The sequence below is a fragment of the Pinus tabuliformis genome, chromosome 4_1, assembly GCF_031772625.1.
Source record: "Pinus tabuliformis cultivar Carrire ecotype Pingquan chromosome 4_1, CPIR1, whole genome shotgun sequence".
Lineage (NCBI taxonomy): Eukaryota > Viridiplantae > Streptophyta > Pinopsida > Pinales > Pinaceae > Pinus > Pinus tabuliformis.
The window spans coordinates 418,491,696-418,516,790 of NC_142303.1; the positions used below are offsets into that span (position 1 = coordinate 418,491,696).

Consider the following 25,095-nt stretch of genomic DNA (forward strand, 5'->3'; position numbering starts at 1 on the left):
TCCGCCCACAAGGCACAAAGGAGTTCTTGTGCCCAGCACAGATTTGTGCACCTGTCCCCTCATGATCAGGCTCTTATCACAAGATTCCTCCCTTTCAGCCTAAATATTAGAATAGTTTTGATGAAGACTACTGCTCCCCTAAGCTTACCCAAACAAGTCCTCTCAGCCTTGGTTATTAGCCTAACAAAATCATCAGACAATACGTGAACACCTTTTCAGTGATTAATGTATTGAGATGTCATGTAATCTTCTCATCTTACTACATGTTCATCGTGATATGGAGATGCTCAACAGAACTTTCTCTCTCTACTTCTACATTTCTTCCTATCGGACTATTAAATACATGTTTCTTTTTCATGTATTTTTGTTAATTTTTGTTAGTTATTTTTTTTTATGGCTTCATAATAACCTAACACATTCCTACAGGTTCTTATCGCAAATTGTACATTTTAGTCCTATTACCCACAACTTGTGGGTGACACCCATAGGAGAATTTTTTCTCTTAGATGGTCCTCAGTCGACATCCAGCAGCCTCTTGCAACCACCAGATAGCTCGATGTGCCACCATCTCCGTCACCTAAGGCAACCATTTTGTTCCCTCGTCCATCTATTATAATCGTATGTTTGAAGGGGGGCCTTCCAACCTCGAAGGTATGGCTTTCATTATGTAGTTGGGTACTTATGCTTACTTATCATGGACACTTTTGGGCATGGATTAATGGGGGGATTCAGCAAAAAGAATGGGCTTGGTTTGTACTCTTGTCCCCTTTGTTCAATTTGGTGGTTAACCTTGTATCCTAGTCAATGGGATCTCCTTTAGTAGGAGTGCCACTACATGGGAAATCCTAATTTTGATTGCAAAGTCCCGCTTCCCGACACCACATACATCACTCCCCTCCGCTCATTATGACCCCTTTCACATGTCTCCCATCCGAGTCCACAAGGAGTTAACCTCCCCCTCCCCTTGTCCACAATTTGGGTCGGGCCTGGAACGATGCGCCGGAGGTTGATGCAGCGAAAAAGAAAGTCAAAAGCATAATTTGGCCACCTTAACAGGAAATGTACCATAAAATACAAAAGATGGCCGGGGCATACAAATTTAGCATGTGGACAAAATCCAACATGAGCTCTACCCAACCCCTAGTGGGCGACGAACTGCCCAACCTTAAGGGGGTATGCACTGCTATATCATTCTGTTAATTTTAGGATAACAATGATATGTTCTATGCTTAGAGCAATTTTACTTCAATTTTCTTTATTGGCCCAATATCATATCCAGTATAGCAATCACATCAACATGATAGTAAATGTAGATAGAACATAAACAATAACAACAAAAGACAAGCCAACACAAGAGGACACAAGATATGGCACTAGCTAGGGATAAACCCCAATGTGGGGAAACCCTTGATCAATTTTTCTTATAATTCTTCAGAAGTTCAACACAGAGAGATAGAGTACAATTTACAATATTCACTTGCCCAAACTGATCAGTCAAAACAAAAAAAAAAATAGAAAGCCCTAACCAGAAAGTCAACATTAGTCAACAGAGTTTAAATTGATCTCCAAAACAACTCGGTCAACCTTGGTCAACTCAGCCTCCAACAGCAAGATAATGTAGCCCAAAACAGTCTGAAAATAACCAATCAAATCTGGTCAACAAAAGTCAACGCAGCAACCTGAATTAGTGCAGTCAATGCAAAGGTCAAACTACCTCGGTTTTTGTGCCCTGAACAACGGCATGCCCAAACAGAAGTATCCCTCACAAAACTGAAGTCAAACAGGGTCAACTCTAGTCAAAGTCAACCTCCTAAAATTTGGGTCTCCTGAAATTTCGATCTCCTGAAATTTCAGTCTCCTCTAGTCAATGCAGCAGCTAGAAAAGACGGTATTTGTACCCAATCAAGATGAGAGAGATAGAGATGAATGAGATGAGATGCCAAAATGAGGAAGAGGCACCTTGTATTTATATGCAACGTTGAAGGATGGAGGAGGCTAATTTGATGGTTGGCCGACCTTGACAATTTGTCCATAATCAAAATAAATTCATAACTTCATTTGTACATGTTAAGATGGGATGATCTTTAGATCAATCCTACACCTCTCAAAAAGAGGAATCCAAGAAAAATATTTGTTTCCTCATAAGAGTTGTCCAAAGTGATGTTTGGCCTAGTTGCCAAATTTAACACTCCCTCTCAACTAGGGAGAACATCACCTGCCAAACTATCTGACAATGTGTACCATCCCTGTCACTGCACTGCTCTGTTGAACGGTGAAGAAAGAAGAAATGATCGAGAATGTATCATACCATTCTCTACTAACCCGAAGTCAGTCTCCAACAACAGAGAATGTGTCATACCACTCTTAACTGACCCATATTCAGTTTCCATTGATCACAAATCAATATCAACATCCTAGCATAGGGAGTACGGTAGCACACGATGCATCCATCGATAGTACTATGGTCCCTATCCTCATTTCCCTACTCATTAGCGAGATGAGAGGTACTTCCCATGAGTCCCGGACTGCATGGGTAGGATGTGCCTGCAGGATAAGGTGAACCATTCATCCTGCTCCTATGCCATAGGGGAAGGTGGACCACTCAACGTATGCATATGCCACCATGGGGTATCACAGGGGACAGTGAACCATTCACCCTATACACAGCGCACCACTAGGGGAGGGTGAGTCACCCTATGGTCGCTCATCGCTCCAAGAAGTACCCCAAGCCCCCCGAAGCTCCCAGATCTCATTATCCATCTCATACAAGACCCTCATAAGAGGGTCTCTCCACGACTCCAAGTTGTTCACGGAAGGTTAAGAATTTGACCTTCCCGATGGGCTTCGCAAGAATATTGGTGACCTGCTCATCAGTCCCCATATGATGGAGCCTTATTGCTCCCCGTTGTACCATATCCCAGATAAAGTGGTACCTGATATCAATATGCTTGGAGCGATCATGAAACACGGGATTCTCAGAAAGACGAATCCCACTCTGGTTGTCACAGAAAATCACGGTGGTATCTAGCACATGTCCAAATAGCTCACTAAAGAGCTTCCTCAACCATACAGCTTCACCGGAGGCCAAACTAGCAGCAATGTATTCAGCCTAAGTGGTGAAAGCAACCGACTTATGTTTCCTGCTCATCCATGATATTGAAGCAAAACCTATAGAGAAGCAACATCCTGATCTGTTTTTGCGATCCACCACACTGCCAGCCCAGTCTGCATCAGAGTAACCATGGAGCATCACATTCCCGGCAGTGTATCTCAGTCAGTAAGTGATTGTGCCCCGGAGATATCTCAAGAGATTCTTGGCAGCAATCCAATGTATATGATGAGGCTCGACCATAAACTGACTCAATGTGTTCACTGCAAAACATATGTCCGGACGAGAGTTCACCAAGAACATCAGGGCCCCTATGAGTTGACGATACTCAGAAGGATTTCCCAAATCGGGCTCGACAGCACTTCCACATAAATTCTTGAAGTTAAGTTCCATCGGAGTAGTCACGGACTTGCAGTCCACCATCCCAAATCTTTCAAGTAGCTTCACAACATATTTTCCTTGAGAAAGGAAAATCTCCCCTGGCTTTTGCCAGACCTCCAACCCTAGGAAGTAATGCATCAGTCCTAGGTCCTTCATATCAAATTCGAAAGCCAACTCTCTCTTACATTGATGAATAAGAGGGTTTGCACCTGTCAGAAAGAGATCGTCCACATAGAGTACCAAGATGAGAGGTCTATCATTCTCAACCTTAAAGTAAAGGTTCGGATCAGCTTCACTTCTTGTAAATCCCAGCTTCATCAAATAGCTATCGATCCTCTCATACCAAGCCCGGGGTGCTTGCTTCAACCCATAGAGGGCTTTCTTCAACCTGCATACATGTGTCTGACGATCTTGAACTTCAAACCCCTCAGGTAACACCACATAGACTTCCTCCTTAAGTGAACCATGCAAGAAGGCAATCTTGACATCCATTTGGTGTAGATTCCATCCTTGCGAGGCAGCAAGGGCTATAATCGAACGGATGGTGGTGTAGCGAGCAACGGGTGCAAATATCTCATCATAATCTACACCTTCCTTTTGAGAGAAGCCTCGAGCAACAAATCTGGCCTTGAACTTCTCAGCACTTCCATTAGCACCATGCTTGATCTTGTAGAGCCATTTAGAGGTGACAACAGATTTGTCCTGGGGTCTAGGGACCACATCCCAGACATCATTCTTCATAATTGACTCGTACTCTTCGTTCATAGCATCCTTCCATACTTGTTGCTTCACAGCTTCTTCGAATGAGCAAGGTTCAGACTGAATAATGGTGCTCATAGCAGTTAAGTACCCTTGGTACCTATTAGGCTTCTTGCTTTCACGAAATGTCCCCCTCGGTGCAACATGTCTCTCGGCATCTTCGAGAGTTTCCCTCAGCCATGAGGGTCTCCTTTTAAAGGAAGAGGGCTCATGAGGAGGAGGATCACTGTGATCCATCGGTTCTTCAACATCGGGCATCGGCTCATCCTGCGAATCTCCCTGATTTCCTGCATCTGCTTCTTTGTCCTTCCTTGGAATAGGAAGGTTGCTAATCTTCCTTAGGGCAGCATCCTCATCGAAGGTGACATCATGACTCAATTCTACTTCTCTTTGACCAGCACATAGATTCTATATGCCTTGGAAGTGTCACTGTAGCCCACAAAAGTTCCTTTCTTCCCAGATGCCTCCAATTTACTTCTCTTTTCTTTCGGCACATGAAAGTATACAGGCTACCAAAAATTCTAAAATGAGAAACATCAGGTTTCTTACTGGTGAAAAGTTCTTCGGGAGTTTTGGAGTCCAATGCTTGATGAGGGCATCGATTTTGAAGATACATAGCAATGTTGGCAGCTTCTCCCCATAAGAACTTTGGAAGTCCTTGATCATGAAGCATGGCACGAGTGGCTTCTATAATAGAACGATTCTTCCTTTCAGCAACAGCATTTTGCTCAGAGTATATGCAGTAGTAGTCTCAATCTTAATGCCAGCGTCCTTGCAATAGTCATTGAATTCATTTGACTCATACTCGACTCCATTATCGATCCTCAATATCTTGATCTTCTTCCTTGTTTGATTTTGCACCAAGGCTTTGAAGGCACAGAACCATGGGAATATTTCATCCTTCTTCAAGAAATATATCCAAGTTTTGCGAGAGAAGTCATCCACAAAGAGCATAATATAAATATCCTCCTAATGATGTCACAGGCAACGTACCAGATAGATCAAAATGAACCAATTGCAAAATGTTTGTGGTCTTGCTATCACTTGAGGGGAATGGTCCCCTTGTATGTTTTCCCTCGACACATCCCTGACATACACCTTCATGCTCTATTTTGAATTTGGGCATACCTATAACCATCTTCCTTGCATCGGGTAGAGCCTTATAGTGAAGATGAGCAAACCTCCAATGCCATAGTTCGGATTGAAGAGATGTGTCGTGAGACATGTCTCCAAGTGGGCTTCCTCCAACTTGATATAAACTGTCAACCCTGAATCGAAGAGTAAATGCTTCTTTGAAATTTCTTTTCCACACACGTACCTTTCCATCGATGAATGCCACCTTGAATCCTTTGTCTTCCATCGCCGAGATAGACACTAGATTCTTCTTTAGATCAGGTACATATAGTACTTCTTGAAGATGAACGGTGTTACCTTGATTCAATTGAAGGGTAACATTCCCAACTCCCTTCACAGGATAGGTGGCATTGTCTCCAAGGATAATTTCCAAATTTGTATCCTTCTCTATCAGATTTGAAAGAGCTTCCTTGTACCCGGTGAAGTGCCTTGAGGCACCACTATCAATCAACCAATTTCCCAAAGTATCCGAAGGAGAGGCAGTAGAGAGGGCAGATATAAGATAAAATTCCTTTTGCTTAGAATTTACAACATTAGACTCATCATACCTGGAGTTTCTTGTTCTTTTAGAAGCTCGATCATTTCCAAGTTGAGTAGCAGAAGCATTCATTTTCCCTTTGTTGTTGAACCTGCCATTCCTTTGATTGTTGTTGTTGCCCCTGGAATGATTGTGATCATCATCATGAGATGTGTCCCTTCTATTTGGACACTCCCTGGCATAGTGACCAAACTTGTTGCAAACGAAGTATCTCCCCTTCCTTCCATTTTTTAATCCTGGTCTTCCTTGACTTTTCTTCTTTGAACCTACATTGTTCTTCCTCTTCCCATGAGTGGAGAATGTGATAGGATTATTCCTATTCAAAGGCATCTCCAATTACATCATCCTTGTTTCTTCTTGAGACATCTAGTCAGCAATTCTTCAAAACCTGGAATTCTATCGTTATTGAGAATAGTAGTGTTGAACACATGCCATTCGGGAGGAAGACCTCCAAGGGCAATGAGAGTGAGCTCCCTGTCAGCAGTAGCTTCACCAATCAAAAGAAGATCATTTTTTATCTTGGTAATCCTCATGAAGTAGGATTGAATATCCTCACCTTTTCCCTTCTTTATATCCAGCTTGTTCTTGAGGAAAAGAATTTGATTTGCATTGCTAGATTTGAACATGCTAACCAACCTGTCATATATCTCCTTTGATGTATTCAAATCGGAGATGTAAGCAACTAAGTGCTTATGAATAGAATCCCTGATGATCTTCTTGGCTTTGACTTCACCCTTCTTGTACTTTTTCTTAGCAGCAACTGTTGCATTTGAAGGAGGTTCTGGAATCTTTCCCAGCACATAATCCATGACATCTTACTCTTCTAAAGTCAAATCAAGAGACATCTTCCACGCATGATAATCAGACTTGTCATGAAGCTTATCATCAGACTTGAAGTAGGATGTGTAGGCCATTGAGACTTGTTCTTGAGTAGTGATTGCTCCTCTTAGTGATTACTCTTCACTCTTGCTTGGGCTTTGTCTTCACCTCAACGCTGATACCATGTTAATTTTAGGATAACAATGGTATGTTTTATGCTTAGAGAAATTTTACTTCAATTTTCTTTATTAGCCCAATATCATATCTAGTATAACAATCACATTAACATGATAGTAAAATGCAGATAAAACATAAACAATAACAGTAGAAGACAAGCCAACACAAGATATGGCACCAGCCGGGGACAAACCCCAATGTGGGGAAACCTTTGATCAATTCTTCTTATAGTTCTTCAAAAGTTCAATAGAGAGATAGAGTACAATTTACAATATTCACATGCCTAGACTGATCAATCAAAATAGCAGAAACGGAAAGCCCTAACCAGAAAGTCAACGCTGGTCAACAAGGCTGAAATTGACCTCCAAAACAGCTCGGTTAACCTTGGTCAACTCGACCTCCAACAGCAAGATAATGCAGCCCAAAATAGTCTGAAAATAACCAGTCAAATCTAGTCAACAAAAGTCAATGCAGCAACCTGAATTAGGGCAATCAACGCTGGTCAATGCAGAGGTCAAACTGCCTCGATTTTTGTGCCCAGAACAACGGCCTGCCCAAATAGAAGTCTCCCTCACAAAATCGAAGTCAAATAGGGCCAACGCTGGTCAAAGTCAGCCTCCTGAAATTTCGGTCTCCTGAAATTTCGGCATCCTGAAATTTCTGCCAAATCTGGTCAACACAGCAGCTAGAAAAGACAGTCTTCCTTTTGCACATGTGGAGAGAGAGAGGCCCAAAAATCCGTACCCAATCAAGATCAATGAGATGAGATGCCAAAATGAGGAGGAGGCACCTTGTATTCATATGCAACGTTGAAGGGGACGAGGCTAATTTGATGGCTGGCCGACCTTGACAATTTGTCCATAATCAAAATAAATTCATAACTTCATTTGTACATGTCAAAATGGGATGATCTTTAGATCAATCCTACTCCTCTCAGAAAGAGGAATCCAAGAAAAATATCAACTGCCTCATAAGCATTGTCCAAAGTGATGTTTGGCCCTAGTTTCCAAATTTAACATGTTCACATCATGCTCTCATCCCCTGGAGCCCAGAGCAGTTTTAAAAGAAAAATCAATAAAAGCCAAAAGGCATATGAAAAAGGGTGGGAAAACAAAGGTCGGGATAACTCATGTACCACGATTGCTCCCTCCTACATTCATACACCCAAGTGTGGGCTTCCCTTATTTTAGCTACCCTTGTGCTATGGCATGTGGCTTGGAGCCTTCCCCTGATGCCCCACTCCGTTCCATCATCGTATCACATGACACCTGCCACTGGATAGATGTACCATGGACCTATCACTCCCTTAGAGGTTGAAGCCACCTAATAGGGTCCTTGGTTAACATCCCTCTTAAACTTGGAGACATTTGTACACTCTAAAGCCCATTATGGAAGGGCATGCCACTATGAAATGTCCACTTGGTTCCATGGTTTGTAAGCTCATTTATACAATTACACTGATGATTTTTTGTACTGGAAGGTGAGGAGACGCATTGGATCTTATACAAAATTTCAGATGGGTTTTCATCTTGGGGTTTGGTCTCCCTATACGAGGTCGAAGCTCTCTAGAGGGTCATATCGGCATTTGTAGAGTGTGCGTTGAGAGCCATGGGCCTCCATTATAGTAGAGAGCAAATAGCCATGCCATGCGATCCTCCAGTACCATCCATTGCTCACTCATGTTCCACCTAGTTGATGATGATGATACACCTGGACCACCTTGCCTAGCCAACTAAACACTTGCACCACACACTTGGTAATTGATCCAGGGCCCAGATGCGGTTGTGTCTGTTGATTTGGGGTAACATCAGATGTGCTCTAGCCATGAAAATTGGTGGAGAGACTAAAGAGCATGAGATCTCCAAGACCCAGAAATCGTTTTGGAAAATTCCATCTGGATGAAAAGTTATTAAAATAATTAATATTTTTAATGAGGTCCTAAGTCTAAACTTAGGAAAATAAAAATATTAATGGGTATTAATAAAGATAAGGATGAGAAGCTTCTAAGAGACGAAGATCAAGTCTATTTTAATCTTAGCCATTGATTAGGGACTTAATCTTAGCCGTTGATTCATCAACAGGAAAAGTATAAAAGAAGGCTTGAGCATCAATTGGAATACACTGAGGGAGACCAATCAATTCAATTTCTGGAGTGAGGTTTGCTGAGAAATTCGAACTAGAGGTCTGAATTGCAGCAAGAGGTAGCGAGTACGGAGCTAAGAGGTAGGGACAGTGCCAGAGGACCAGAAGAGGTTAAAAAGGCAGAAGCAAAGCCACTCAAGGAGATGCAAAGGCAACAGGACTGCGCAATCACTGGAGGGCCTACGTGGGTGATGCAGAGAGGCTTGGTGCCGACGCAGAGAGGCAAAGTGCTGACGCAGAGGGCTTGGAAACTACGTAGAGGCTAGTTGGTTTGACGCTGAGCCTAGCAGAGGTGCCGGAGAATTTATCTTAGTCGGGTGAGTCAGTTGGCACCCAGTGTACTCAGAAAAGTTGTTTAATAATAAAATCCTCCTCTGTTGCACCAGTTTTTCCGCATTGAGTTTTTCCGGGGACAATTGTCCAAAAATATCTGTGTTGGTGTGTTTGATTCTTGTGCATGTATTTGTTTCTATATTATGGTGTGATATCTACAACAGAATTTATTTTAATATTTACTGAAGGGTTTTCATAAATAACTTATTGAAAATAAGTAGGTAAAATAAATCACTTGTTGCAGTGATAGAATTTTCACATGGTATCAGGGGAAGTAATTAGAGACAGGAAGGGGAAATCAATTATGGGTCGAGACCATGATGAAGAGGCATCTACATCAGGAGACTCGCACAGATTTTCAGAACATTGCACAAGAGATAGTAATTTCGATTTCTCTATGTTGGCTTCCAGATTGGAAGAAGAAGTTGCTTGTGTGACAAGCTCTGCATCATCAAAGGTATGGTATATAGACAGTGGAGCCTCCTAGCATATGACAGGAATCCAAGAATGTTTCTCAGATTATCAGGAGGAAAGGATGAATTTTCTAATCACCATGGGGAATAAGACCAAGTGTACTCCAATAAGGAAGGGTACCATAGTTTTTCAAACAGAAACAGGAGAATGGTTCTGTGCTACCAATGTGCTGCATGTACCAGGTCTGGGGATGAACCTACTTTCAGTATCACAACTTCAACGCAAGGGCTATGCCGTTTTCTTCATCAAGGAGAAAGTATACGTCAAACACCCGAGCTGGAAAAAGAAAGTGCAAGTCGGGATCAGAAGTAATAGGTTGTACAGATTACAACTAGAATCACCAATGGCACTAATAGGCAGTAATGGAGACAAGGATTTGAACAAACTATGGCACAGAAGAATGGGACATTTGCACCATGGGGCTCTGAGAATTCTCAGGAAAACTGTAACAGGAGTTCCGGATCTTAGTACAAAACGAGATGATGTATGCAGAGGATGTGCTCTGGGCAAGTATGCCAAAGCGGCATTTCCTAGAAGTAAAAACAAGGCCAAGAGTGTACTAGGATTGATACACTTAGATATCCGCGGACCTATGTCTACTAAAGCTCTTAGTGGTGCTGAATACCTCGTCACCTTCATTGATAACCACTCAAGGAAAACTTGGATTTATTTTCTAAAAGCCAAGAACGAGGTTTTCTGTCGATTCAAAGAGTTCAAGGCTCTAGTGGAGAATGTGACTAGGGAAGAAAATAAAAGTTTTGCACTCAGATAATGGTGGAGAGTATGTCGATAAGGACTTCACTGATTTTTGCGCTAAGGAGGGCATCAGAAGAGAGTGGACAGCTCACAATCTGGAGCAGAATGGAGTGGCAGAAAGGAAGAACAGGGCTATCGTGGAAGCAGCTAGGGCCATGATGTATGATCAGGATATGCCAAAATTCCTGTGGGTAAAAGCATGCAACACGGCAGTCTATGTCCAGAGTAGAACTCCTCATAGGGCATTGGGCAAGATTACTCCAGAGAAAGTCTTCACCGGAAAGACTCCTGAAGTCAGCCATTTCAGGACATTTGGGAGCCTAGCATATTGCCGTATACCCGAGGAGAAAAGGAAGAAGTTAGATCAAACTGCAGAGAAAGGATACCTAGTGGGATATAGCAAGGACACTAAGGCATATAGAATCTATCTTCTAGGGAGCGAGAAGGTAGTAGTTCAACGAGATGTGAAGTTCATGGAAGATAGGGCCTTCAGAAAATCTCGAGAAATTTCTTCCAAGGAGCAGTCAAAAGATGAGTCGTTTGTCAAACCACTTCAACCAACAGAAGTCAAGAATTCTTCCTCAAAACAGGAAGAATCACAGGTGGAGGAGGAGCTAACAGAAGCACCTGCTACCAGAGGAAGAACGAACAAGGAACTTCGTCAAATTCTGCGAGATGCAAAGGATTTCATCGGTGCACCAAGAAACAATAAAAGGGAGCGAAAACAGCCAAATAGATATCAAGCATTAGTAGCTCAGGATGGGGAGCCTTCCAGTTTTCAGGAGGCTGCTCAACATCAAGTTTGGTTAGATGCGATGGTAGAGGAATACAACTCTATAATGGTGAACAATGCTGGGAGGTAGTGCCAAGGCCTCAAAACAGATCAGTGGTAGGTTCGAGATGGATCTACAAGATTAAATACGCTGCAAACGGCAGTGTAGAAAAATACAAAGCCAGGTTTGTGGCTAAGGGGTATGCTTAGAAGGAAGGAATCGACTATGGAGAGACCTTCGCCCCAGTAGCCAGGTATACATCTATTAGAACCGTGATATCTCTTGCAGCACAGATGGGATGGGAGATTCATCATATGGATGTCAAAACAGCATTTCTGAACGGGGTGATAAAAGAGGAGGTATACATTGAATAGCCAGAAGGCTTTGAGACACATGAGAAGAAGTCTCATGTATGCAGATTGAAGAAAGCCTTGTATGGGTTGAAACAGGCACCTAGACCGTGGTATGGTCGAATTGATGGCTACTTGCAGAAGATGGGGTTTGTCAAGAGTGACGCATATCCAAATCTCTACTATCTGGTTGTAGGGAATGAGCCTCTAATCCTAGTATTATATGTGGATGATCTCTTCCTGACAAGATCATCCAGGCTCATCGAGCACTGCAAGAAGAATCTAGCCACAGAATTTGACATGAAGGATTTGGGACAGATGCACTATTTCCTGGGGTTGGAAGTTTGGCAACAAAAAGGGGAGATCTTCCTTGGACAAGGGAGATATGCTACAGAAATTCTGAAGAGACTCAGGATGCAGGATTGTAGACCCATGGCTACAACAATGATCACCAACTGGAAGAAAATTGATGCATCAAAAGACAAGGATGTTGATCCCACCTTATACAGGCAACTCATAGGGTCCCTGATGTATCTGGTCAATACCAGGCCAGACATTTGTTACATTGTCAACACCCTCAATCAGTTCATGGTGGATCCAAAGAGGGTGCACTGGGCAGCAGCGAAACATGTTCTCAATATATACAGGGAACAGTCGATTATGGAATCTTGTACACCAGGAGTAAGGATATCAGATTGAGTGTATTTACTAATGCAGATTGGGCTGGAAGTTCAGTGGATCGGAAAAGTACCTCTGGGTAGTGTTTCAACATTGGATCGAGAATGACCTCTTGGTGCAATAGGAAACAGAAGTTCATAGCTCTAAGCTCAGTTGAAGCAGAAAATATGGTCGCAAGCACAGCTTCATGCGAAGCCATATGGCTTAGAAAACTGCTTGTGAACCTATTCAGAAGAAAGATGGAGGCGACTAGGAGCATGTGTGATAATCAAAGTTGCATCAAGCTTTTTTGAGAATCCAGTATTTCACGATTGGTCAAAGCATATTGACATTCAGTGTCACTTTCTCAGAGACTGTGTCCAACAAGGAGTTGTACAGTTCAACTACACTCCTACAGGAGAACAGGTGGCAGACATCCTTACCAAGGCCCTTGGAAGAACAAAGTTTGATTATTTCAGGGAGAAGATGGGGATGATAAAGAATCCATTTCAGTAGCAGAAATGGGTATGATGCTGCAGTGCAGATGCAGTGTTGGGAAAAAGGACCAGCAGCAGCGCGAATGCAGAGGGAGTTGCAGTGTAGATGTAGTGTTGGGAAGGACCAGCAGCAGCACGGATGCAGAGGGAGCTGCAATACAAATGTAGCAGTGGCATTGATAAAGCCATGGGCAGCAGTACAGGATGCAGCAGTGCAGAGGATGTTAGGCGGGGAGGCCTAGCATCAGCGCAGGTACCGGTGCCATATAATCAAAGTGATGCTCAGTGTGGAGTATTACTAGAGCACATTCCTCGCTAAGAGGGAGTGTTGATTTGGGGTAGCATCGAATGTGCTCTAGCCATGAAAATTGGTGGAGAGACTAAAGAGCATGAGATCTCCAAGACCCCGAAATCGTTTTGGAAAATTCCATCTAGATAAAAAGTTATTAAAATAATTAATATTTTTTATGAGGTCCTAAAGTCTAAACTTAGGAAAATAAAAATATTAATGGGTATTAATAAAGATAAGGATGAGAAGGTTCTAAGAGACGAAAATCAAGTCTATTTTAATCTTAGTCGTTGATTAGGGACTCAATCTCGGTCGTTGATTCATCAACAGGAAAAGTATAAGAGAAGGCTTAAGGTTCAGTTGGAAATACACCAAGGGAGACCAGTCAGTTCGATTTCTAGAGTGGGGTTTGCTGAGAAATTTGAACTAGAGGTCTAGATTGCAGCAAGAGGTAGCGAGTACGGAGCTGAGAGGCAGGGATAATGCCAGAGGATCAACGCAGAGGTTAGAAAGGTAGAAGCAAAGCCACTTAGGGAGACGTAGAGGCAGCAGGACTGCACAGTCACTGGAGGGCCGGTGACGCAGAGAGGCAAACTGTTGACGTAAAGGGTCTGGGAGCTACACAGATGCTAGTTGGTCTGACACTGAGCCTAGGAGAGGTGCCGGAGAATTTATCTCAGTCGGGTGAGCAAGTTTGGCACCCAGTGTACTCAGAAAAGTTGTTTAATAATAAAATCCTCCTCTGCTGCACCGGTTTTCTTGCATTGGGTTTTTCCGGGGACAAATGTCCAAAAATATCTGTGTTGATGTGTTTGATTCTTGTGCATGTATTTGTTTTTGTATTATGGTGTGATATCTGCAGCAAAATTTATTTTAATATTTACTAAAGGGTTTTTGTAAATAACTTATTGGAAAATACGTAGGTAAAATAAATCAGTTGTTGCAGTGATAGAATTTTCAGTGTCTCACCGAGGGAGACAATAGGAGGGCTTGTGTCAATCTTCCAGCCCTTACAGATGGGATACAAGCTTGTTCAATCCATTTGGAGACCCACGAGGATGTTTGTGCCCCCATAGTTACTTGGGGGCACCAAAGGGAATTTGCTTGGAGATCAAAGGGCCACCCCCTTTGTCACTATATTTGGAGCCCTTCCACTCATTCTAGCACATATTGGACTCCACTTGGCCTTTCAATGGCCCTCCTAGCCCTCTTGGCCCTCTTGAGAGTCTTATTTTTCATATTATGGAGCTATCTTGGTGAGCTTGTCACCAAGGAATGTTATTTTGCATATTATTTTATTATTAGGGGCATCACTAGGCCTAATTAGGCAAATTGAACCCTTAGAGGATCATATCTATTGATGACAGGAACATTATATTCCTCATCATCACTTAGATTTGTATTTCTCTCTCTTTTGAGAATTTCGCTATACCTATTTGAGGACAAATTGGAGAATCATCGATCCATTTTGATATTTGGATATCTTTTCTTGATCTTGGAGCTTCGATTTTGTGTTTCTTTGATGATTGGATATACTCGCTATACTTGTAAGTGCTTTTCATGATCTATTTCTCTCTCTTTATTGTATACATGTATAATGTATGAAATTTTCACTCATGAAATCTGAAATTTTGCCCTAATTTAATGTGAATTAGTCAAATATTGATCTTGTGTGGGAATTGCATATGCTACATGTTTGGGTATAGTGAATAAATGTTCTTAGGGGTATACATTATCTCTGTAATTGCCTTGATAAGTCGCCAAATTGTTGCAATAAGAAGTATAAATTCCTTTTGTAACCTAGTTGTTGCCTTCAGGGCCATGCAAAGTTGCTAGAGGACTCCTTGATTGGGTAAAATAACTCCAAAAGTTGAAAGCACATTGACTCCATTCTCCCAATAGGCTAAGCATTGATCCTATCCTTGGTGATCACCCTGAAGAATATCTTTTTCTCTTTTCCTAAGCCCTAACCCTAGAGGCCTACTAAGGCATCAAACAAAATCCATTATAGCCATCCAATCCAAGAGCGAGTTGGGACACAACTGCGCTAGGATGTTCCCTAGGCCTTGTTACCCACTACCCATGGGTGACACCAATAGGAGAATTTTTTCTCCTAGATGGTCCTCTATCGGCAACCACCAAATAGCTCGTTGTGCCACCATTTCCGCCACCTGAGCCAGACACATGCTCCCTCGCCCATCTGTTATGATCTGATGTTTGAATGTGGGCCTTCCGACCCCGAAGGTATGGCTTTTCATAGTGTAGTTGAGGATTTTTGTTCACTTATCATGGACGCTCTTGGGCATGGATTAGTGGGGGCATTCGGCGGAAAGAGTGGGCTTGGTTTGTACTCTTGTCACTTATGTCCAACTTGATAATTAACCTTGTATCCTAGTCCCATGGGATCTCCTTTATTGGCTACTAGTTTTAGGGGTGGCAGTACATGGGAAGCCCTGATATTGGTTGTGTGGTCCTGTTTCCCGACACCACATACATCACTCCCCTCCGCTCATTATAATCACATTCACCATATTTCCCATCCGAGTCCACAAGGAGTTAGTCGCCCCTCCCCTTGTCCACACCTTGGGTCAGGCCTGGAACGATGCCTCGAAGGTTGATTCAACTAAAAAGAAAAGAAAAAGCATAATTTGACCACTCTCAACATGAAATGTACCATAAAATGACATAGATGGTTCGGACATACAAATTTAGCATGTGGGCAAAAGCCAACATGAGCTCTACCCCCTATCATATGGTCATCACCCTGGTTCCTAGTACCCCTATATGAGCCCCCTACATCATTGAGGAACCCATGATTGTCCCAATCCCTGATAGGCGATAAACTGTCCAACCTTAAGGGGATGTTCATTGTTATATCTTACGCATCATGCTCTCATCCCCTGGAGCTAAAAGAAAAATCAATAAAGGGAAAAAGGCATATGAAGAAAGGTGGAAAAACAAAGGTCGGCGTAACTCATGTACCTTGTTTGCTCCCTCCTACATTCATACACCCAAGTGTGGGATTCCCTTATTATAGCTACCCTTGTACTGTGACATGTGGCTTGGAGCCTCCCCTGATGCCCCACTCCATTCTATCATTATTTTGCATGCCACGTACCATTTGATGGATGTACCATGGAACTCCCTTTATGAAACCACCTAATAGGGTCCTTGGTTAACTTTCTTCTTGAACTTGGAGACACTTGTACATTCCAAAGGCCACAATGGAAGGGCATGCCACTATGAAGTGTCCACTTGGATCCATGACTTGTAAGCTCATTTACTTAATTACACTAATGATTTGTTGTAATGGAAGGTGAAGGGACGCACTGGATCTTATACAGGATTGCAGGTGTATCTTCGTCTTGAGTTTGCTCTCCCTATATAGGGTCCAAGCCCTCCAGAGGATCATATTCGCATTTGTAGGGTGAGCATTGAGAGCCATGGGCCTTCACCATAGCAAAGAGTAGATTGCCACTTCGTGGGATCCTTTAGTTCCACTCATTGCTTGCTCGTGTTCCACCTATTTGACGATGATGATGCACCTGGACCACCTTGCCCAATCGGCTACACTCTTGCACCATACACTTGGCAGCTGATCTAGGGCCCAGATGAGGATGTGTCTCGTCATGGTAGACAATGGGAGGGCTTGTGTCATTCTTCCAGCCTTTACAGATGGGATACAAGCCTGTTCGATCCATTTGGACACTCATGAGGATGTTTTGTGCCCCCATAGCTACTTGGGGTCACCACAGGTCATTTGCTTGGATATCATGGGGCCACCCCCTTTATCACTATGTTTGGAGCTCATTCATTCATCTTGGCACACATCAGATTCCACTAGGCCTCTTCAATGGCCCTTCAACCTATTGTATCCATCATTTTTCCCTCTTGAGAGGCTTATTTTTGTATTGTGGTGCTATATTGGTGGGCTTTTCACCAAGTAATGTTAATTTTGCACATTATTTTATTAGTTGAGGCATTATTAGGCCTAATTATGCAAATCGAACCCATTAGGGAGGATATATATTGATGTGATGATCATTTCATTTGATCATCACTTGGATTTGGATCTTTATCTCTTCTTGAGAATTGCGCTATAGCTATTAGAGGACGAATTGGATACCTTTAATGCATTTTGATATTTGGAAATCTTCTCTTGGTCCTGGAGCTTCAATTTTTGTATCTCTTGATGATTGGATATATTCGCTATACTTTTGAGTGCCATTTTCATGATTTATTTCTCTATTTCACATCAATGTATAATGTATTAAATTTTCACTCAAGAAGTTGGAGTTGCTACCCTAATGGGAATGTGAATTAGTTGAATCTTGATTTTGTGATGGTTTTTCATACGTTTTGTGCTTAGTATAGTGAATGAATGTTCTTAGGGGTATGTGATCTTCATAATTTCCTTGATAAGTCCTGCAACATCAAGAGATATAATTTTTCCTAGTAATCTAATTGCTACCTTTAGGGCTATGTGAAATTGTTGGGGAACTCCTTGATTGGGTAAAAGGAATTCTAAACATAAAAAAGCTCATTGACTCCATTCTCCCAATAGGCTAGGCACTAGTCTAATCCTTGATGATCACCTAAACAAAAATCTTTTCACCTTCTCTCTCTCTTTTTCTAAGCCCTAACCCTAGTGTCTCTTAGGACATCACACAAAATCAATTGTAGCCATCAAAACTTGATGAAACTTGGTCAAGAACTGCGTTGGTGTGTCCTTGAGAGGTCCTCCAAATTTGAAGCCATTCCAACGGTTGAATCTCAAATTTTTCCAAGCCCTAGTTCAAGAACCATTCTCCCTAGGTCTCACTTTGTTAGTGGCTTCTTCAAGGATCATTGCATTGAAAATTAAAGTCAAATTTCATCTCCTTGATCCTTTTCTTCTCCCTTACTTGGTCAAGACCCCTTTGTTTGAAGTTTCATCCCAAACCCTTGACCTCGTTTGGGTCCACTAGGATTTTTTTGTGGTCCCGCAACCTTATCACTCCAATTTTACAGGGATTACTTAGAAAACCTTATCCCTCTACGATTTTTAGGTCTAGGGCATTTCATATCAACAAATACTCTTCAACCCTAGGTCTAGGAGTCCTTCTAGCCCTTCTTGGAGAGCCATTTACCTTACTTCTTAAGCAATCCCTATCAATAGACCCTCTCCTTTGAATAGGCTATTGAAATCAATAGCTCCGCATCATTGATACATCATTTTTAGTGGTTTCCATTATAATGGAACTCCTCCCATTGGTGAAAGTCTGTAAAGAGCAAGGAGCTTTAGCAGAGGTGCCAGTGGGCTATTGCTCCATTGTTGCCACATGACCTAGTAGTTGCTCTATAGAAACCCTCCTATGACCCCTGCTAGTTTGAGCGGTAAAAGGCCCTCACAAAATTTGAAAGATTTTTCACGGCTAGATTTGGAACTATATCAAGCCATAGCTCAAACTTTGTTCTTGACCCTAAATTTCCTTGGGTAGTGGCTTCATCAAGTATCATTGCATTAAAAACTCAAGTAAAACTCAATTTCATTGATCCTTTTCTTATCCCTTGTTTGGTCTAGATCTTTTGTTCGAAGTTTCACCTGAAACCCTAGACCTTGCTTGGGTCCACTTGGGATTCTTTGTGATCCCACAACTTCATCATTTCTATTTTACAAGATCACTTTAGAAACCCTTTCCCTTAAGGATCTTAGGTCTAGAGTATCCCTTATCAATGTAACATATCTAAATCCCTAGGTCTAGTTTTCCTTCAAAGTCTTTCTTGGAGAGCTTTACACCTAGCTTCTTGAGCAAGCAAGCTTTATCATCTAAGTCTCTCTTATAAATGGGCTTTTGAAATCACCATCTTTTCGTCATTGATATACCATTCATAGTGATTTCCTTTATACTGAGACTCCTCCCATCGGTGAAAATCCGTAAAGAACAGGGGACATTGGCTGAGGTGACAGTGGGTCTTTGTCCCATTGTTGCCACTTGGTCTAGTAGTTGCCCTCCTAGGACCCCTGCTAGATTGAGCAATAACAAGTCCCACGAACCTATCTTTTTGGCCATCCATTGGACATTCATTATATTATCTTCTCTCTCCTTTTTCACTTTCCCCTTTTATACCTTTCTTTCTTATTTATCCAATTTTTCTTTGTACATTTTCTGAGACAAAATTAAGTTTAGGAATTTTCCAGATATAAATAACAAATTGAGCGAAAACCAATTAACCGAAAGTCATCATATTTTAACTTGCAGACATATCAGACAAATTAAAGTTCTTGAAGAAGAAGTGGAACTGCAACAAAAGAAGATGTTTTCAACACGTATGTGATTGTGTGTCATGGCAAATAACAAGCACTCAAAAAGCATACCCAAGGGTCATCATATCTTGGGCACCTGAGGCAATCCACTATAAAACGTCGAACAACAGGATGATTGCAATTGAACGTGTTGCCACAGCCAGAATAATTATAGAACTCACCCTGCAGCAAGAAATTTTAAATGGTTCATTCACTTAGTGCACTAATTTTTAACATGATATCTTGTACAAAAAGATGAAGAGAAACATATACGAAAGGAGAATAAAAAAGAAACTTAAAAGCAACACTAAACATGCTGCTAAGCAAGTGAACAGACTTGGAGCAAGGTTTACCATCGACCAAACATTCTATTAGAAAATCCTTTGAGATATATTACTGTTGAACTTTTATTCGTAAAACAAGTCAAAATAGGACAAAAGTTTTCTTACTCTGGGTGCAAGCATGTAATAGACACCATTATCCAGGCCTCTAAAAGACAATGTTGGACCCATCTCATTTCCTTCCGCAGTGTGATTAAATACAACGTCCATCAGCACCTGTTAAAGTTATGGAGCTTGAAGATAAAGTATCCTAAAAAAATCAATCAAGACAAAAGATATAGAAAAGTAATCACCTCAATGCCATGCTTGTGTGCTTCTCTAACAAGCATTTTAAATTCATGAATTGCATCTCGTCCACAATTCCTAACACCTGCAGCAGCATATCGAATCATTGGAGAAAAGAAGTTGATGGTTGAGTAGCCCCAAAAATTCATCCTGTAAAGCATCATATTCAAAAATCCTATTAATCCCAAGAATTTAAAATTTCAAGGCTGAGTATTCAAAATATAACTTGAAGGTTCAAGGAAATAAAGGACAAATATCAAAATATTTAACATTGAAATTAGCAGATGAATAAAAATACCTACGGAATGCAACTCTATAGCAGGTATTTCTACAATACCAAGATTCCCATTTTGTTTTGACATTAATAAAGACCACATATAAAGTGAACACCTACAAAAATATGTGTTTATCACTCGTGTTAGCAGTGATCTAAGGGATTCCTTCAAGAATAATAATGTGGTTAATGCATCATGATAGTAGGTTTCCACAGCATAAGTCGGAAATCTATTTCACCAAAGGAGAAGGAAAAATTGATTTCTCAATACCATTCAAAGAGGATAATAAGACAGGATAATTTTATTTCAATTGGCTGCAAATGGTTTTCCGTGGAAATATCAGTGTAGGGTTAGTTTCAATGACATTCTTCACCCCATTACTTTAGCCAACTGAGGAGCTTTTAGCAAGAGTTGGCATTGCTGCAAACAGTTCATCTCCGTGCATTCCATCATGACATTTAGTCCCTTCTTCTGGAGGCATGGGCTCATTTGTAGCCACTTTAGATGTAAACATGGACTTTCCTTGTACTCTTGTTGTCTACATGGTGTAATCATTTTGAATCTTGATGTACTTATTTGTTCTCTGACAGTTAAATATGAATCATTTTCAATTAAACAATAAAAATTATACATGTCCTCGAGTGACCAAATATAATTCAATCGTATGGCAGAGTACAACAAACCACAACAGTAATGAGGGATCTTCAAGGCAACTCAATTCCAAGAAAAAGAAACACAAATGAAATCAAGATAAATCTAGTGAGTAACAAGAGGAGATATTAACTTGTACTAAAAGTAGAAGTAGATGTAGAGTTGAAATAAAAACATCCAACTTCCAAGTCATCATCCATACTATCAGTAAGCCAATGAAAAGCCAAATAATAGCCTCTGGAAAATGCCCTGGATGAATAGGCCCCATTGGGTAATACTGGGGGATCTCAGGGGCATCGGATTGGAGCTCTCCTAACATCTAAAACTAAAGAGAAGGATCTAGTGATTGGCAGCTGACCTGTCGATCAGGGATTGGAGGTGTCTCTGCATTGGAACAAACTGATGGGCTATGCTTTTTTTATCACATGCAAATGGTATGTCATGCAAGGGAGCGAAGGGCATCTTCACATCATATACAATGCATAATATTTGGCCTAATCTCTATAGAAAATGTGTCTTTTTCAAACATTGAAACTTGTCATCTCCAAATTGCTTGAGATCGTGCCTGTTAACCACCAAAAAGTAGGTAACCCATAGGAGAATTTTCTCTCCTCCTTGGACAGCCAACAAGCCAGCAACACTATTGATCAACACATGACATCATGCCATAGATCCTCCACCTATTGCTCCAGTCAGAATTCTTTCTCCCATCTAGCATTCCTTCTTGAAGGAAGGCAGGTCATCCATCAGCAGGTACTTTAACATTTTGTAATCATGTGCTTTTACTTAATGTGGCATACTATTATAAATCAAAGGATGATCCAGATGATTTGACTGATCTTGATTATATTATTGTTCTCTCACTTCCCTTGGGACGTTAGTCTTTGACTCTGTTGAAAAATCTAGGGCATCAATTGTATAGATGATTTCTCTACTTATGATAATTGCTTGTGATAGACTTTTTACTTCTTGATTACGATCTTCTCTTCTTGAGTTATTATTATGTTCTTTTCATCAAGACAATTATCAAATCATGAACAATAAGAAGGCAAGAGACACAGTATATAGGCTTGTCAACCAAGGCCAAAACCTCTCACTCTTTGAGAGGAAAACCCAAACGAAATTCTTCTTATAGATCTTCATTTGACAAATACCAATACCATGACAAAGACCCTTGACACTAGAGTCCTCCCAAGACCAAGTCACTAACCTCCTCTCCAATGTTGCTCTTCCTCTTCTTCTTCTCGGCTTCCTTTAAAATCTTGGTCTCTTCTTGTAGGTTTGCAAACCTACCACAAAAACCTAGATTACTTTCGCTTCCTTGAAAGGTCTCCTTAAGAGAGAGACTTGTTACACTTCTACTTGGCTCCTTCTAGTGAGGTCACCTACACAAACAAGATCACCTCAATGTAGCTGCAATCTTTCGACCTACTCTTGACACCTTCGGATCTAATACCTTCACACATGGGAAGACAAATTAGCCCAAAATAGTCCACACCTATCTTCGCTATCCTTCTTTCTTGTGGCACTGATGTAGAGGCTTCTTCTAGTGTCTTTTTCGCACTTCTTTGTAGACTTGCTTCACCAAATTGCTTGTCTCCAAATGAGGACAAGCCCTTGTATATATAGTCATTGGTCATGACTGTTTTAGGCCGACATAATCTTTGGAGAAGGCCGACTTCATCTTCTAGAATAATCTCTTCATTGTAGGCTGACTTGATGAGGACTAGTGACAAGGTCTTGGAGGATGACATTACATAGACAAGTATGACTCTTTACAATGTGTAACATGTCTTCGTTACATGACGATGACTCTTTAGACTTTTATGACTGGATGACAATATTCCTAAGGGCTCTCAATGGGAGCCTTTACTAAAATAAATCTCTTGCTCATGAAACCCATGATGCAAGCTTTACAATAAATTTTATTTTCTTCTTTACATAAAATCACTATTACATGTCATTATGAAGATCGAACCTAGTTACACTTTTCAACACTCCCTCTTAACTAGGGAGGTATTCATAATGGTACTTGGTCATTCTCAATTTGAAGAATTTATCATAAGAAGAATCGGATTGGTAACCCATTTGTTTAGCATCATATCAACCAGCATTGTTACATAGCAAGGCCTTGACTAACAACTCTATCTCTCCACAAGATCTGAGCTCAATGTTGGCAAGACCAATGATTTATAGACACTCTCATCATTATTTCTCTCAGAACATACCCCACCCGGGTTCTCAGGGTGTGTTCCATCAGGACTATTCTTATCTTGGACTCCCCAGTCCTCAAAGAATATTGGTCCTCTATGACTACTCTTATCTTGGATGCCCTATCTCATCCTCAAAGACTATCGGATGCCAAATAATTACCCAATCCTCCATTTTGTCTTCCCAAGTGAAGACCAAAATGATGTGTCTATCTCTCCCTCTCAATTAGGGAGGACATATCTATTCCAATAAAGGAATGTACTCATTCCTACAGAAGGAATGTACTTAAGCTCCCTCTTGGCTTAGGAATTTCCAAGTTTCTTCCAAGTAAGAAACTTCTTTCCAGGTTCCCTCTTAATTAGGTACCTATAGTAGCTCCTCAGATGGAGATGATTGGACAACCAACTGCTTGAAGAGCTCCTTCCTTCGATGTCATGAATTTCTTTGTCACGGAGTCTTCATCTTTTGGGACTTCTTCATAGGGCACAGACCATCCATGAGTCAGTCATGTCATCATTCCTTTCATCAGAAAGTGATCTATCAGTCTACATCTAGCATTGCTTCATGTTATGCTACCTTCATCATGCTTTCTTCTTCGCAAGGATCTTGCATCCTTCTACATGGTTCACTTGGAAGATATCCACAGTTCTTCCCTTTGGTAGCCCGGCATAAGTCCATCCAGATACTACTTCATAAGAAATGAACACTTAAATCATAATTACCTTTGTGATGGTCTTTCATCATGACATCTTCCTGTAGGCATCAACATCCAGCGTACATGTTGACACATCTCCTAAAGATATGTATTGTCAAGGGTCTCTATCTTTCCCAGACTTCCATCAGAGTCTTCATATCTTTCTGGGAAATATCATAGTCAAAACTTATTGGTCTTTCGAATGATGATTTCTTTTACCATTGTTGCTTATTCCACGATCTTCTTCCTTTCATTCGTCACATATTTCATTCCCGCGAACTTCCAATTAGAGTTCCTCAATTGTATTCAGTCACCTCATACTCCATATGAGGACATATTATGTTAATTTCATCTAGTAAATATGTGACCTATGCATTCCTTTATCCTTTGTGGGAGGAGATTTTTTCTTTGATCATGCTTCTCAAGATAGAACATTGATCCATGTTGTCTGCAACCATATGACATGACTTCCATAATATCACATGTAAGCATGCATACCTCATCTTTCCTTTAGGTCATCCAAACTTCCTGTAACAACTTCCTTGATTGAAAGAGCTTCAATCCCTTGATCTGCTTCAACTTTTATGTCATCATACCATCATCCCATGAATTCCACAAGTTTGGAATTCTTGATGAAACAATTGCTTCCTCTCTTGATCGATGAACCTTTCAATAAAGATTCCATCAGAGAATCTTGAGGATATAGAGTATCCCCATCCAGCAGATGTTTCCTTTTGACAAATGTATGATGATTTTTGTACTAGATGACTTCTTCCTTTCTCCATATGTATCCTTTGAGCTTTTAATGAGGTTCCCAAGAGCTATATCCTACATAGCTATAGATTTTGTCCCAAACATCCTTCATGTTACTTATGTCATGAGCTCTTATTTCTAATGCTTCTACCATGATGCCATTCTCTAATATGATGCATCCTATCTTATTTACCAAGCTTCCTATCTATAATTTACACATCAACAAAATATCTTTTAGTGAAGGAGATTATCTCAGTCATAGTAGAGATCTCTCACTTCCTCCTTCTTAGGCTTCTTTATTTCAGGTTCTTCCATTTCTTCGGTAATATGAGCTTCTTCCTTGTTTCTCTTGTTATTGTCCCTTTTAAGTTTAGGACAATCTCTTCTATAGTGCCCATATTCTTAACATCC

General features: G+C 41.0%; 1 protein-coding gene across 2 annotated transcripts in view; it reads right to left on the reverse strand.

Moving 5' to 3' along the window:
• ISA1 (isoamylase 1) overlaps positions 1 to 25,095 on the reverse strand; it is a 255,664-nt gene that overhangs the window by 120,416 nt on the left and 110,153 nt on the right. For both annotated transcript variants that reach the window (XM_089419849.1, XM_089419848.1), the window contains 3 exons: positions 20,109 to 20,250; positions 19,924 to 20,031; positions 19,572 to 19,657 (listed from right to left, as the gene is read on the reverse strand). In XM_089419849.1, the coding sequence (XP_089275975.1) occupies positions 19,572 to 19,657; positions 19,924 to 20,031; positions 20,109 to 20,250 (336 nt within the window). The remainder of the gene's footprint in view (positions 1 to 19,571; positions 19,658 to 19,923; positions 20,032 to 20,108; positions 20,251 to 25,095) is intronic.